Here is a 12,914-nt window from a genome sequence, read left to right on the forward strand (position 1 = left end):
TTTTTTGGTAACAGATGCTTACTCCATTGGGCAACTGTAGATCATTGTTTTGTCACAGAAACATGTCAGAGTAATGTATTTTGAGAGATGAGACACATTAAGCAGAGCAAAATGATCTAGCCCCTTAATGTGCACCAGAATTCTACACCTTCAATATGCTTTTGGAAACCTTTTACAACCCTGCATTCTCTTCATTTTTATAATACTGTTAGAGATAGGGGCTTAAGTCCACTTTGCAGTTTGAGGTGAGCGCAATGTGAAGTCACAGCCCTTTCTGTTTGAAAAGGCAGACTTTGATATCAAAGATGTCTGACAAGCCTATTAATCTAATTGGGAATAAAAGCAGCAGCCTTCCAGGCATGGGACTCTGCTGTGTCTGCTACAGATGATTTTAATAGTGAGTGAATACTGAATTCAGAGTGAATTGCAGGCAATAGAACGACTGATCCTTAATCATCAGAGATAAACCATGTAATGATGAGCAGATGTGAAATGATGTTCACAGGCTATAAACCTCTGGTGGCAGGACCAAAAAGGAAAATAGGAAGAAAAAATGAAAAACAAATATGCTTCACCATGAGTCTCTGTCACAGACAAAATTGTTAAAAAGAATCACTATGCATCCTCTGATCCTCTTTGTCTGAGAAACAGAATGATAAAGAGAGGTCGGATTTGAGAAGGGTGTCTGAGTTATTATGAAGGGCTGCACAAATTTGCATTGCTTTAAAAAAAGGAGTTTTAAATGTTCTACATTGCTTAGACGAATACCCACAGGTAGAGAGTGTGAAGGAGCTGTTTTTGGCAAACTAAAAGGAAAGTGAGTTGAGCCTTAAAACTCAGAAAGGTAAAGTGCTCATTATTTAATCCTTTAGTAGTGAGATAGGGAATTGGGAGTTAAGACCAGAAGGAGATAGGAAGAAAGAAAATATCTCATATAGTTTGAATACATGATAAGTAATGAATGAAGCAAAAGCAGAAAAAGCAAGCATCAAAACATAGGAACTTACACCCCACAATCTTCATTTCTTCAGCAACAAAAAAGTTGAGGATAGGAAAAAGAGAAAGGAGAGGAAATAATAAGGAGTAACAAATGAAGGGATAGGTAGAATATAGAAGAAACAGTAAAGGACAACATAGTGGTGGATTTGGAAGAGAGAAAAAGAAAAATATCATTCATGGGCAAAAGAGAAACATGCATGCTTAATATCCAAGTAAAATTATAAATGACATAACATTTCACAAAGCACAGAAAAAGAGGTTCAACTGGCAAGGAATTAAATAGCTGAAAACGGAAATATACCTTTCCTGATCATCCTCTAAATGTTGACTTGCTGTAAACTACACTAGGAAAGAACCCTAGTGACAAATCACATAGAATACAATTTCTAAACTGCTGCTAAAAATGCATGATTTTAGGGGTTGCTCAGGACCATCAGGGGATACTACCTGAATAAAATTGGAAACAAAAGGACCACCTTATAATATTCAACACTCCCAAGGCAGGGAAAATATAATGTGTGCAAAAACCTTAAGCAGCTAGATAATCTACTTTTCAATGTAATCTGATGAATAGCGCCAGGCAAAACCTATGAAATTCTCACTTTTTATTATTATCAAAAATTGTAGATCATAAAATCAAGACCAATGACTCATATCTCCAATAACATAATCCTATACTATGTGTTAACTAGGACATCATATTATTTTGTCTAAATATGATACAATCAATACATAACCAGATTGCACCAATTTGTTTTTTTTTACATATAAAACACTTTCAAAATATCCATCAGTACAGTGTGTGAACGATTCCTCGGTATGAAACGTGACTAATTCTTGGTGGATATGTATCTCAACACGCCTTCATCATGAACGTTGCGAACATAACCTGATTGGTCTATACAGGGCAATGAAAATCCAAGTGGACATGAATGAACGTGACTTGAGATATATATCCACCAAGAATTAGCCATGTTTCATATCTAGGAATAGTTCACACACTGTCCCGATGGATTTTGTGAAAGTGTTTTATATGTACAATTTTTTTTCCTGTAATCTGATTATGTATGGATTGTATCATATTTAGAAAAAATAATATGATGTCTAAGTTTGCACATAGTATAGGATTATATTATTTGAGACATCAGTCAATGGTCTTGATTTTATGATCTACACTGTTTGATAATAATATAAAGTGTGAAAGAAATAGTTTTTTCCTGGCTCCATTCATCTGATTACATTGAAAAGAAGATTATCTAGCTGTTTATGGTTTTTGAACACTTTATACAACCTACATATCAAGCTTTAAATATCATACTACCAAAATATCGAAGCAAGAATATTAACCAACCAAAATATCATGAAGGTAACTATACATACGTCCTTATAGCTTTACTATATTTAAATCTACATACATGTATCTTGATGACTGAATATATATATATATATTTTACTTACTGACAATAGCCAGTAAGTAGTTATAGATAGGAACAACTTTACCCATAGACAAAGTGTTTTTGCTAATAACTTTGCGTTGTTTGGCGAATGTTCACAACATTTTCAAAAGTAGTGTACAAGTTACCTTAGCTTCTGTTTGAGAAGTTGGGTTGATTCGTCAAGCGGGTGCCGAGAAAAAGGGGGGTCCAAAAAGCTTTTTCCTCATGTAATGTCTATGGGGATTGTGTATTTTTCATACACGACTACCCCGAACTGCTGAACAGAATTACACCAAGTTTAGCAGAAAGCTAGATCTTGGTCCAGAAAGAGTGCGTTTTATAATTTGGTGTAAATATGCTCAGTAATTTTGGAGTAATAAAAGAAAGAAAAATACAGATATCTAGGGATGGATATACTTCACAGATCCATCCAAGGGGGATCTGGGAGCAAAGCAAGGCCAGAATTGGCTGGCCGCAACCTGAAAGGAAAGTTACGGCTGCCTTTTTCCCTCTTGGTTTGGCCTGAGGGAGGGAAGGGGGAACAAAAATGAAATATAACACAAGGGGTAAAGATAGAGGTATCCTGACCCTTTAGGACATATGGAGGGGTCTGTGAGGGAAACCTCATAGGCAATAATTTTCCCTGGCTGAAACAAGGTTCCACCGTGGCACTCAGTGCAGCCACCATGGCAGATCAGAAACCCAAAGGAATAAAAATAAACCCACCCTCACATACCAAAACCCTACAGTGCATGACCAAAGGCCATGCAGAGCGTGGGGTTGGGTTTGTGTGGGGGTATTGGCTGCAGGACCCCTCCCGTCCACGAGCCAAGGGCTGAAGGCTGTGCTTGGCAGTGGCTGTATTAACATACAGTAATTATATATTTCTTTATGTTAAAAAAAGTATTGAAATTCAAAGAACAAACCAAAGGTTACAGGGACGTTATGGTTAGGTTGAAATTTTACCCCCACAAAACCATCAAAATTCAGCAGTTATACTTACCTTAAGAAACTATAACTTGTGCCATTAAGTAACTTTAGGTCAGGAGTTATAGTTTCTTAACATAAGTATACCTACAAGTATAACTATGACTGCTGAATTTCTATGGTTTTGTGTATATAAAACCTCAAGCTATATTTACCTTAATGATATTGGGTAGCAGATAGATTCTCACCAAAATATTTAGGGAGCACAATATTCTAAGATACATCCTCAATTAGAGTTCAATCAATACTTTGAAGTTCCAGAGCTAGATATATAAAAGCTTAGATAGTTGATGCTGGCACCCTCAATTCATGTTCACATTTTATCACACAGTGCAAATCTAGCCTTTTTAAATACAAAATTCTGTAGAGTACTAACTTCAGGTTATATTACATCTCTCACCTGAGAATAAGATGCACTTCCTGCTAAAGCATTTTCTATCACACAACAAAACAGCTAAGGGACTTTCAATAATATTATCTAGCTCCAACGGGCATTCCAACTAAATACATTTACACAAAATAGAAGAAGCAGACATTAAAAAGAATCTGAAAGTACCACTTTATAATTGACTTAAGGAGGTACCGCTGGGGCAACTCACCACAAGAGCAAAGCTAACTCGCAGTCCCTCTGGCTCACTGTGAGGTTGATTATTGTCATGGGGCATGTTTAGGTAAACAGTTTGATACCACTTCATCTGTCATTTCTAGACTGCCAGGCCCAATTTGAATAAACTTTTGAGATGATTTCCACATAATAGATTGTCTCTCTGGGTCACTCATGTTGGCAGTAGTTTAAATTATTGTTGAAAATCTCAGTACAGAGGACAAGGCATAATTCTTAGAGCAGAGAACATGGAATATGTTTCCATATAGTCACCTAAACCAGTTGTGGCTCAGCTCTAGAGCCTCATTATACTATACACAATGATTTTAATGATATCATCTAATGTGACATTTTCAACTTCTGTACATTCTTCTTTTTCCATTTGACCATTTACTCTTTTATTCATCTTCCCTATTAGTTAGGTCCATGTTACATTAAACTTCAAAATACATTATTAAAATAAATAGTTACAGCAGGTTAGGGAAGCTAGCACTACCACTGGCCATGCTGCAGTTGTCCTGAGTTTGAAGCAAACTGAAACGCTGATGTACCTCTTGTGTGTGCACCTCTTTTGCCCAGAGAGTATCTAACCTATGTGTTAGAACAATAGCACTGATATTGCTATGAAGTACCCAATCCATTTACAAAGGAAGGCATCATATTCTAATGCACTTACTCCAACCTTTGTGGAAGAAAAATAGTTACTAAATTTCACAAGCACCTTGTATGAAAAGAACCTGAAGCCTTTGAAACCTATCACATCCATGCTTATGATTTTAATTTGTGTAGTGTATATTGGTAACCAATAATGGTCTGAATATCAGGGACCAAACTTTAAAAATCGTGCTTGTTGCAATTCTAAAGGTAATTTTTCAATCTGTCTACAAGTGACCATTAACTAATCAGCATATGACAAGAATCGGCTTGGGCCCACAGCCACCCTTGCATGACAAGTCCTCTTGCATCACTGTAGTATCCAACTATGGATGCTCTCTCTCTTGTCCTAGCACAGTCCTTAGAATCTACAGCAGAATAACCTTATTCCAGCTGTCCTATCAATTCAGTTTTATGTTTCATTGGGTTTGGAAACAGCTTAAACAATTGAATTTTTGTACAGCCTTGGCACGGTACGATCTGAGTATTTAATACATTTTATTTGATGGAGCTCATATATTTCATACCAAATTGGTAATGAACTTAGAAGCTATCTATGAATTCCCTTTTGAGTAAGACAGCGCTGAAAAAAGGAACAACACACTGACACTGTCTGGCATAGTTAAGGAATGTTGATAGATCCTTCAGTGTCAAAGAGTCACAAGACAGCTTAAAAATATGTTGTACTAATAATTAGGATATGCCTCATCTCTCACATAAAGCAAACCATAAACCATACCACCTCATTGTTGCTTATCACCACACTTGAAAATCACTGTGAGTTTTAATTTTTTTTCATTAGGTGAGTTTCTTATTGGGTTTCTATGCAAGGAGACCACAGAGACTGGTGCTTTACAAATATACAAACTAATTTAATTAAACACACAAAATAATTATTCATTATCTAATGTGAATGCTAACACTTTTTCTTTCCCTAATTTTATTTCAATTAACCTAAATGTTGAGTGAACCATATCCTAACCCAAATGCCAAAGTCAACCATTGCCTTTAATTAAAGTAAATAATTAAATCTTTCCTTTAATTTGTAAAAATTAGATCAATGTAAATGAAATGTAATAAGTAACCATAACTCTGCCATTGATTAGTTTAATTTGCGTTACTAATGTAATAAATGTATTAATATTAAACCTTAAGTAATGTAAACTAAATTAAGTTTTACCTAAATAAATGCATATCACGTACCCTGGTATTACCTTTAATTACTGAATAACAAATTAATGTTTCTAAAATATTTGGCCATGACCATAGCCATAGATGTAGTTCAATTATATTACATAATAATGAAATAATATAATCAGCATGAAATTAAAGTAAATACAATTACATTAAATTAAATTGTGTGCCTTAGACCTTAATTAGTTTGGATTTGGATAGTTAAATTAAATAGAAAAAGCAATCTTAATCAAAATGAATTAATGTACCTTGCTTTTCAGTCAAATACTTCTAACCCTAAAGTATTTTAGTAAATTAATACACTATTTGAAGAATTAATAAATAATTTAAGACAACCTTCATGTTTATCAATATGTTTATATTACATGACATTAAATTATATTCAATATATATTCCTAATTCTGACTTTGTATTACTTTAAATTAAAGTACATTAATTTACTGCGACTAGTTATAGCCATCATTAATGCAATACACAGGTAGTTTACAAACTGGTTGAAACATTGGAAGAATGAGACCGATTGTATTCTTTTAAATTCATCACTACAACAAATCTGAAATAACCTTGATAAACTAACGAGTGCATGATTATAAAGCACATTCTTCCCTTTATGGTGAATTGAACATGATAATCCACAGGATCTATAAAAGTATGCAATTGTAGTCGTTCTCTTTTGAGATGCTGGAGCACAAGTCCCTGCAAGAGGTCTGTTTCTACCCTTTAATTAATTGAACAAGTATACAGCTATAAGGTCTGCCAGAGTGACTCAGAATTTGTTTGTCTAAATCTAAATTATCTTTTAACACTTCTTCACTTCTTTTCATAATATACAGCATCATTTATACCTCCTGGTTATTGTATGACTCTTATCTCCATGAGACACACAGAGGGGAAATCTGAAGTTTAGATGAGTGACATACTTTGTTGAGTGACATATCCAAATAGATCTAGGCTGAAATGTCAATTATTTTTTAGATGTTGTGCCCATGACCCAATCATTAGGTTACATGAAGCGCAAGCTCCCTCTGGGCAAACAGCATTCTTCACTTGGGACAATTGAGCATGTGAAAACTGTTATGATGCAGTAATTCCCTAATCGCATGGACAGATCTCCCTTAGTGGTCTACTGGAGTGAATATGAATACAAAGCCTACCTGGCATGATGACATCAGGAAACCCCAGCTTCCTCGTCACAGCCACACCCCGGTTAAACAGCATAGGGTGTTCCCTCCTGACCTGCTCCATGTCCCCTCGGAGGAGCTGGAGAGAGATGATAAGTCCTGAAAGAAGGGAAATGGAAATTATTTTTAACAACAAGAAAGCAAGTAGTGGTAAAGCCCATTTTACTCCACAATTGAAGACATTGAAGCTGATTCACAAAGGGAAATCTATGTGCAGAGATCACAGAACACATAGATTTCCACCTACATAGAGGTAGAGAGCTCATCGTGCATGCTTGAGAATAGGATTTGTGGGTAGGTAAAGTAGTACTCCTAGAATACTACTTCCCATAGTCAAAACTGATTTGGTAAAAAGGCTCTATTATCTTTCAAAACACTTCAAGGATATAAAGTAATAATAGGGCACTGGAAATGAAGATAGGCAAACAGAAAACAAAAGTCCCATATGTACTAATCATTGTGCCCTGTGTAGGTGGCAAATTAAATCTCCACCACGGACAAAGGTAATTACTGTGCCATGGGAAATAGGAACATGTAGGTTTCTGCAATATTTGATCCTTGCGAAAACATGATGTAAATATGTTTGATCTCCTGAGTGAGGAAAAGCTCAATATACTGTTCATGACCGAGACCTGGTTATCCAAATTATCTAACCCCACCATCGCCACGGCCATTCCTAGGTGTTACAAAGTCTACAGGTAGCACTGTCTAGGGGGAAGAGGGTTGGTGTGGCTATTGTACATAAGGGGATGTACAAATGTACCCCTATCCCTTTTGAGGGATTGGAAGGTGCAGAGGTGTTGAGCATCCACATTTCCATGATGCCCATCAATAACTAGCCAGGGTATTCATTTACAGACCCCTGGGTAATGCAGGACTCTTTCTTAAATCTCTGGGAATGAGCTGCCTCACTGGGACTAAAGATTTGCACATTTTATAGTATTTGAGGAACCTTAATTTGCATAAGGATAAAAACGGAAACAGTATGATGATTGAACTGTTAGGCTCTATGTCATCTTTACAGCTCTCACAGCATGTGCTTAGCCCTACACATAAAGCAGGTCATGTGCTTAGACAAATATTTTTTAATATTAGACTACACCTTGAAGAGCCTACACTGCACGTCTGGACAGACCATTATTTAGTCAAGTTTTGTTGCCCTATATTAGTAAAATCCCAACTCTTGAAAAATAAAATTCAAAATAGTCACAAGGGCATTTCATAAAATTCAACCTTTGGAATGTATTACTCTCTGGGAGAGAGTACCCTCTATCTCTCAGGTCTAGTGGAGGAAGATGATTCAGAAAAGGGGGTGGTGATGAACAGAGTGTCTGAATTAAGCAGACCACTCTTACCCAGTCCAAAGATCAGGGCTTGATCCATCACCGTTATTTAGCTCACTGCCCCATCCCAGCTCAGAACCTGGCTATATGCAAATTAGTCTGTCCCTGGCCCAGTGCATCATGGGAACAGGGCAGACCAAACTACCAAGCCAATTCTTCACCAGAAAGGAGACAAGCTGCCGGGGACCGGTTTCTGGCATTTCAGCCTCGTCGGCCCGGCTTGCTTGAATCCTGATGGAGCAGTGAGCAAGGGACTCATGTCTGAGTATACCCTGCCACACCTATAGTGGCCAAAAACGATTCATAAAAGGGGGTGGTGATGAACAGAGTGTCTGAATTAAGCAGACCACTCTTACCCAGTCCAAAGATCAGGGCTTGATCCATCACCGTTATTTAGCTCAGTGCCCCATCCCAGCTCAGAACCTGGCTATATGCAAATTAGTCTGTCCCTGGCCCAGTGCATCATGGGAACAGGGCAGACCAAACTACCAAGCCAATTCTTCACCAGAAAGGAGACAAGCTACCGGGGACCGGTTTCTGGCATTTCAGCCTCGTCGGCCCGGCTTGCTTGAATCCTGATGGAGCAGTGAGCAAGCCCCCTTTTCTGAATCATTTTGTCCACCATATGCGTGGAAGGGTATACTCAGATGTGAGTCCCTTGCTCATTGCACCATCAGGATTCAAGCAAGCCGGGCCGACGACGCCTGAAATGGCAGAAACCGGTCCCCGGAAGCTTGTTTCCTTCCCAGTATAAGAATTGGCTTGGTAGTTTGGTTTGCCCTGTTCCCATCATGCACTGGGACAGGAACAGACTAATTTGCATATAGCCAAGTTCTGAGCTGGGATGGTGCAGTGAGCCAAAAAACGGTGATGGATCAAGCCCTGATCTTTGGACTGGGTAAGAGTGGTCTGCTTAATTCAGGCACTCTGTTCATCACCACCCCCTTTTCTGAATCATAGTGGAGGAAGATGCCAGCACGTTTGATAGCAGCATCCAAGACTCCTCCAATAAGCTAGCATCAGTCTCCCCAGAAACAGCGAAACAGACCCTCCGACCCCTGCTTCAAAGATAATCTAAGGATTCTGAAGAAACATTGCAACATTTTAGAGAGGCAATGGCAAAAAAACTACACACCTGAAGACAAAGTCATCTTTAAGGCAACCCTAAAACAAATACGATGCAGGGGTGAGGACAGCAAAAAAAGCAAACTTTGAGGAGAGGATAGAGAAGGCAGGCAATAAATCCAGGAACATCTTCAAGGTCGTTAAATCTTCATGTCCCCTGAGTCCTGCAAAAGACTGCACCACCCACTGTAGAATGGTGAGACCAGCTGGCCTCATATTTTCATGATAAGTTCCAGCTATTCAAACCAGTCTCACGTCAGTGATCCAGTCAGAGGAGACTTCTGTTGGAGACAGTTTGCTCCAGCTCGGCCTCACCCACTATGGATTCACTCATTTTCAGCCTATTCCTTTAGAGGAACGAATGGCGGCCATACATGCCTTCGAATCAGGATTGCCAGCTGATCCTTTCCTCCTTAGCTATTAGTGATAGGTGCCGCCACCCTTAACCCACTGGCTAATGGGGTGCTGTGTCATGAAAGCAGGCTAAAATTCTGCCCCTCCTAAAAAAGCCCACAAAACACCCTACTGAGCAACCAAACTATAGGTGAATCTCTCTATAGCCAGCATTGTCCAAGGTACTGGAATAATTTGTTAATCAACATCTATCTCAGTATCTTGACGCCAACAAGCTGCTCCATCCCAGTCAGTCTAAATTTAAGCCAAACTTCAGTACTGAGACATCATTGATTGACGTAACCAAACACATTAGAGGTACCTGGGGGACAGGGCTGTTATGATTATGTTAGACCTGTCAGTTTCCTTCTATACAGTCCCTCATTCTATGCTTCTAGCATGCCTCTAATTCATCTGAATAGGTAGATCGGCTTTAAATCGGTTAGCTTCCTTTGTGAAGAACAGAGGGCAGGAAGTGTGAGTTACCCCATATTCTTCCAGAGCATATGATCTGACAGTGGGAGTATCGCACGGGTCGGCTCTGAGCCCCACACTGTTTAATGCGTACCATACCCCTTTAACACAGTTGGCAGAGGCCTTAAGTTAAGAGCCAAGGTGATTACATATACTGACGGAACCCAGCTGCTGTTCACATGTGGAAAGAGAGAGGAGAATGCGGGAGAGTCCATTTCTGTCTTTCACTGGATGACCTTACTTCAATTATAATGTAATGCAGTTAAGACTGAGATACTATTCTATGGCCCCAATCCTCTGGATTGGCAGACTATATGGCCCAAAGAAGGTCCCCACAGAGGAACATTTAAGAACTTGGGCATTACAAATGACAATTCTCTGTCTTTTCAGCCACAGATTATGGGCGTTATTATGAGTTTTGTGGTGCAAGAGTACTCTGTGCTCACACCGCCAAACCCATGTAGGAAACACCAGCCAGAGCAGGAGTTTCTCCTGTCTGGTCGGCAGTTCTTTGGTGTTCCCAAGGCGGTGCCTAGGTACCGCAATGTGAACATTGAAGGCAGTACCTGCATGGCATGGACTGCTGCTGTCCTTGCTGTGCAGGTACTGGTGTGCATACACCACACAGGAGGGCACATGTTGTGCCCCCCCTGTGTGCATCCACATGTAGTGAGGCACCAGGGGGCCCTGTAGGCCCTCTTGTTTCCTCATCGCCACACTTTTCATGGTGGTCAAACCACCATGAAAAGTTTGGTGGTGAGGGAAGTTCTAATATGCTTGGTGGGCCGCAACGACTCAGCAAAACATTTTGCGGCCTCAAGACCACCGTGCAACTGGGTGCTACCAGGGTGGCCCAACCACCCTGGTCCTAATACGGCGGTCGGGAGATTGCCACGGCCATGCCCTAAAGAGTCTGGCGATCCGTGGAATGGCAGACTTGTGATAAGCCCCTATGTTTATGATCGAAACATGTTTTGGGCTTCTGAAAATGCCCTATATATGGGACTTCCAGACAATTTGCTTAACAAGCTTCAAGTGGTCCAAAATATAGCAGCCCACATTCTACTTAGCCTGTTACCAAGAACACACTACTCTGCACTTGTGTGCTTTCCACTGCCTTCAGAATGAACAACACACCGGGTGGAAGGAAGGGTGCGTACAGGTCACAGGCTCAATTAATAATGACAACTGTCAACTGTCAAAGCAAACCGTCAGCTGGCATTCTAGAATGCCTCTATGATGCCCTCTGTCCCTGTAAAACTCTCAGCATTGCTGGTGTCAGGGTCTATTTCTTTGTCAATAACTTCCTCTTGGTCCTGACCTTCCTTAGACGGGCACCCACTCATCCCGCCAGGTGACCCGGCAGAGCTACTGGTCCCTGTGTCTCTGTATACTCCGATGGACTCGATATGCGCCTTGTCACTACCAACCGCATTGCCATTGTAGAGATATGGTGTAGGTGTGCTTTTCTTCTCTCCATCCGTCTCTGACTCCTCGTTGAACAACCAGTCATAGTAGTCTTTCTTACTTGTGTACTCCTGTTCCTCATGCAGAATAGACCTACCAGTGGTCTGATCGTTGTTTCTTTCTTCTTTTTCTCTCTCTGTGGATGTACAAGCTGATAGTGCTGAAGCATGCCACACTTTCCCATCGCTGAGGAGGGCGGAATTGCAAAAGACTTTCTCCACTACTAACGGTTGTGTAAATCTATTTTGATCCTTTTCAACAAATCCACTCTCCTTCACTCTCACTCTGTCTCCTTCTTTGATATTGATTTCTTTGCTCTTATGTTTAGCATCATACCTTTCCTTGCAAGCGCTTTGTTTCCTTTGGATGCTTTTCCTGGCTGACGCACTCGACCATTCTGCTCTCCTTGCGGTCTTGAGCCATCCAACATTGTCCTTGGATAAGGGTGTTCTCCCTCTCATGAACTCGAAAGGGCTGAAGTGTGTGCTTTCGCTTGGTGCAATTCTGTATGCCCAGATCATCTTGTACACCTCTTTCATCCAACACAGCCCATTGTTGTTTGCGAGTTGTATAGTGCCTTTAACTACTCTATTGAAGCATTCTACCGCCCCATTTCCAGCAGGATGGTACACCGATGTTGTTTTATGTTTTATACCATTCCTTTCTATGAACCTTTTGAATCCTCCTGAAGTGAATTGGCTTCCATTGACGCTCACAATGGTTTTTGGTATGCCTTCCCTTGTGAATACTTTAGCCAGGAATGTGACTATGTCCGGTGTCTCTACTTTATGGCATATCTTTATTTCCGGCCATTTCGAGAAATGGTCCACCATGACAACAATTTGTACATGTTCCTCCTTGTACCTAATGGGTCCATAATGTCAATGCCCACTCTTTCCCACGGCATCCCGGGACATTGTAATGGTTGAAGAGGTGATTTCATCGTAATCTGTGATTTGTCTGAATTTTCGCACTTTATACAGTTGCTCACTGCTCGTTCAATTTCCAAGTCACATCCTCGCCACCAATACCAGTTATTAATCCTTTGTTTAGTTTT

The 12,914-nt window shown here is 39.9% G+C and overlaps 1 protein-coding gene across 1 annotated transcript in view; it reads right to left on the minus strand.

The window, feature by feature from the left end:
* DOCK3 (dedicator of cytokinesis 3) overlaps window positions 1-12,914 on the minus strand; it is a 1,382,531-nt gene that overhangs the window by 365,279 nt on the left and 1,004,338 nt on the right. Inside the window, exon 14 of the mRNA XM_078661294.1 lies at window positions 7,029-7,154. Within this exon, the coding sequence (XP_078517420.1) occupies window positions 7,029-7,154 (126 nt within the window). The remainder of the gene's footprint in view (window positions 1-7,028; window positions 7,155-12,914) is intronic.

This window comes from Lissotriton helveticus, chromosome 9 (genome assembly GCF_964261635.1).
Source record: "Lissotriton helveticus chromosome 9, aLisHel1.1, whole genome shotgun sequence".
Lineage (NCBI taxonomy): Eukaryota > Metazoa > Chordata > Amphibia > Caudata > Salamandridae > Lissotriton > Lissotriton helveticus.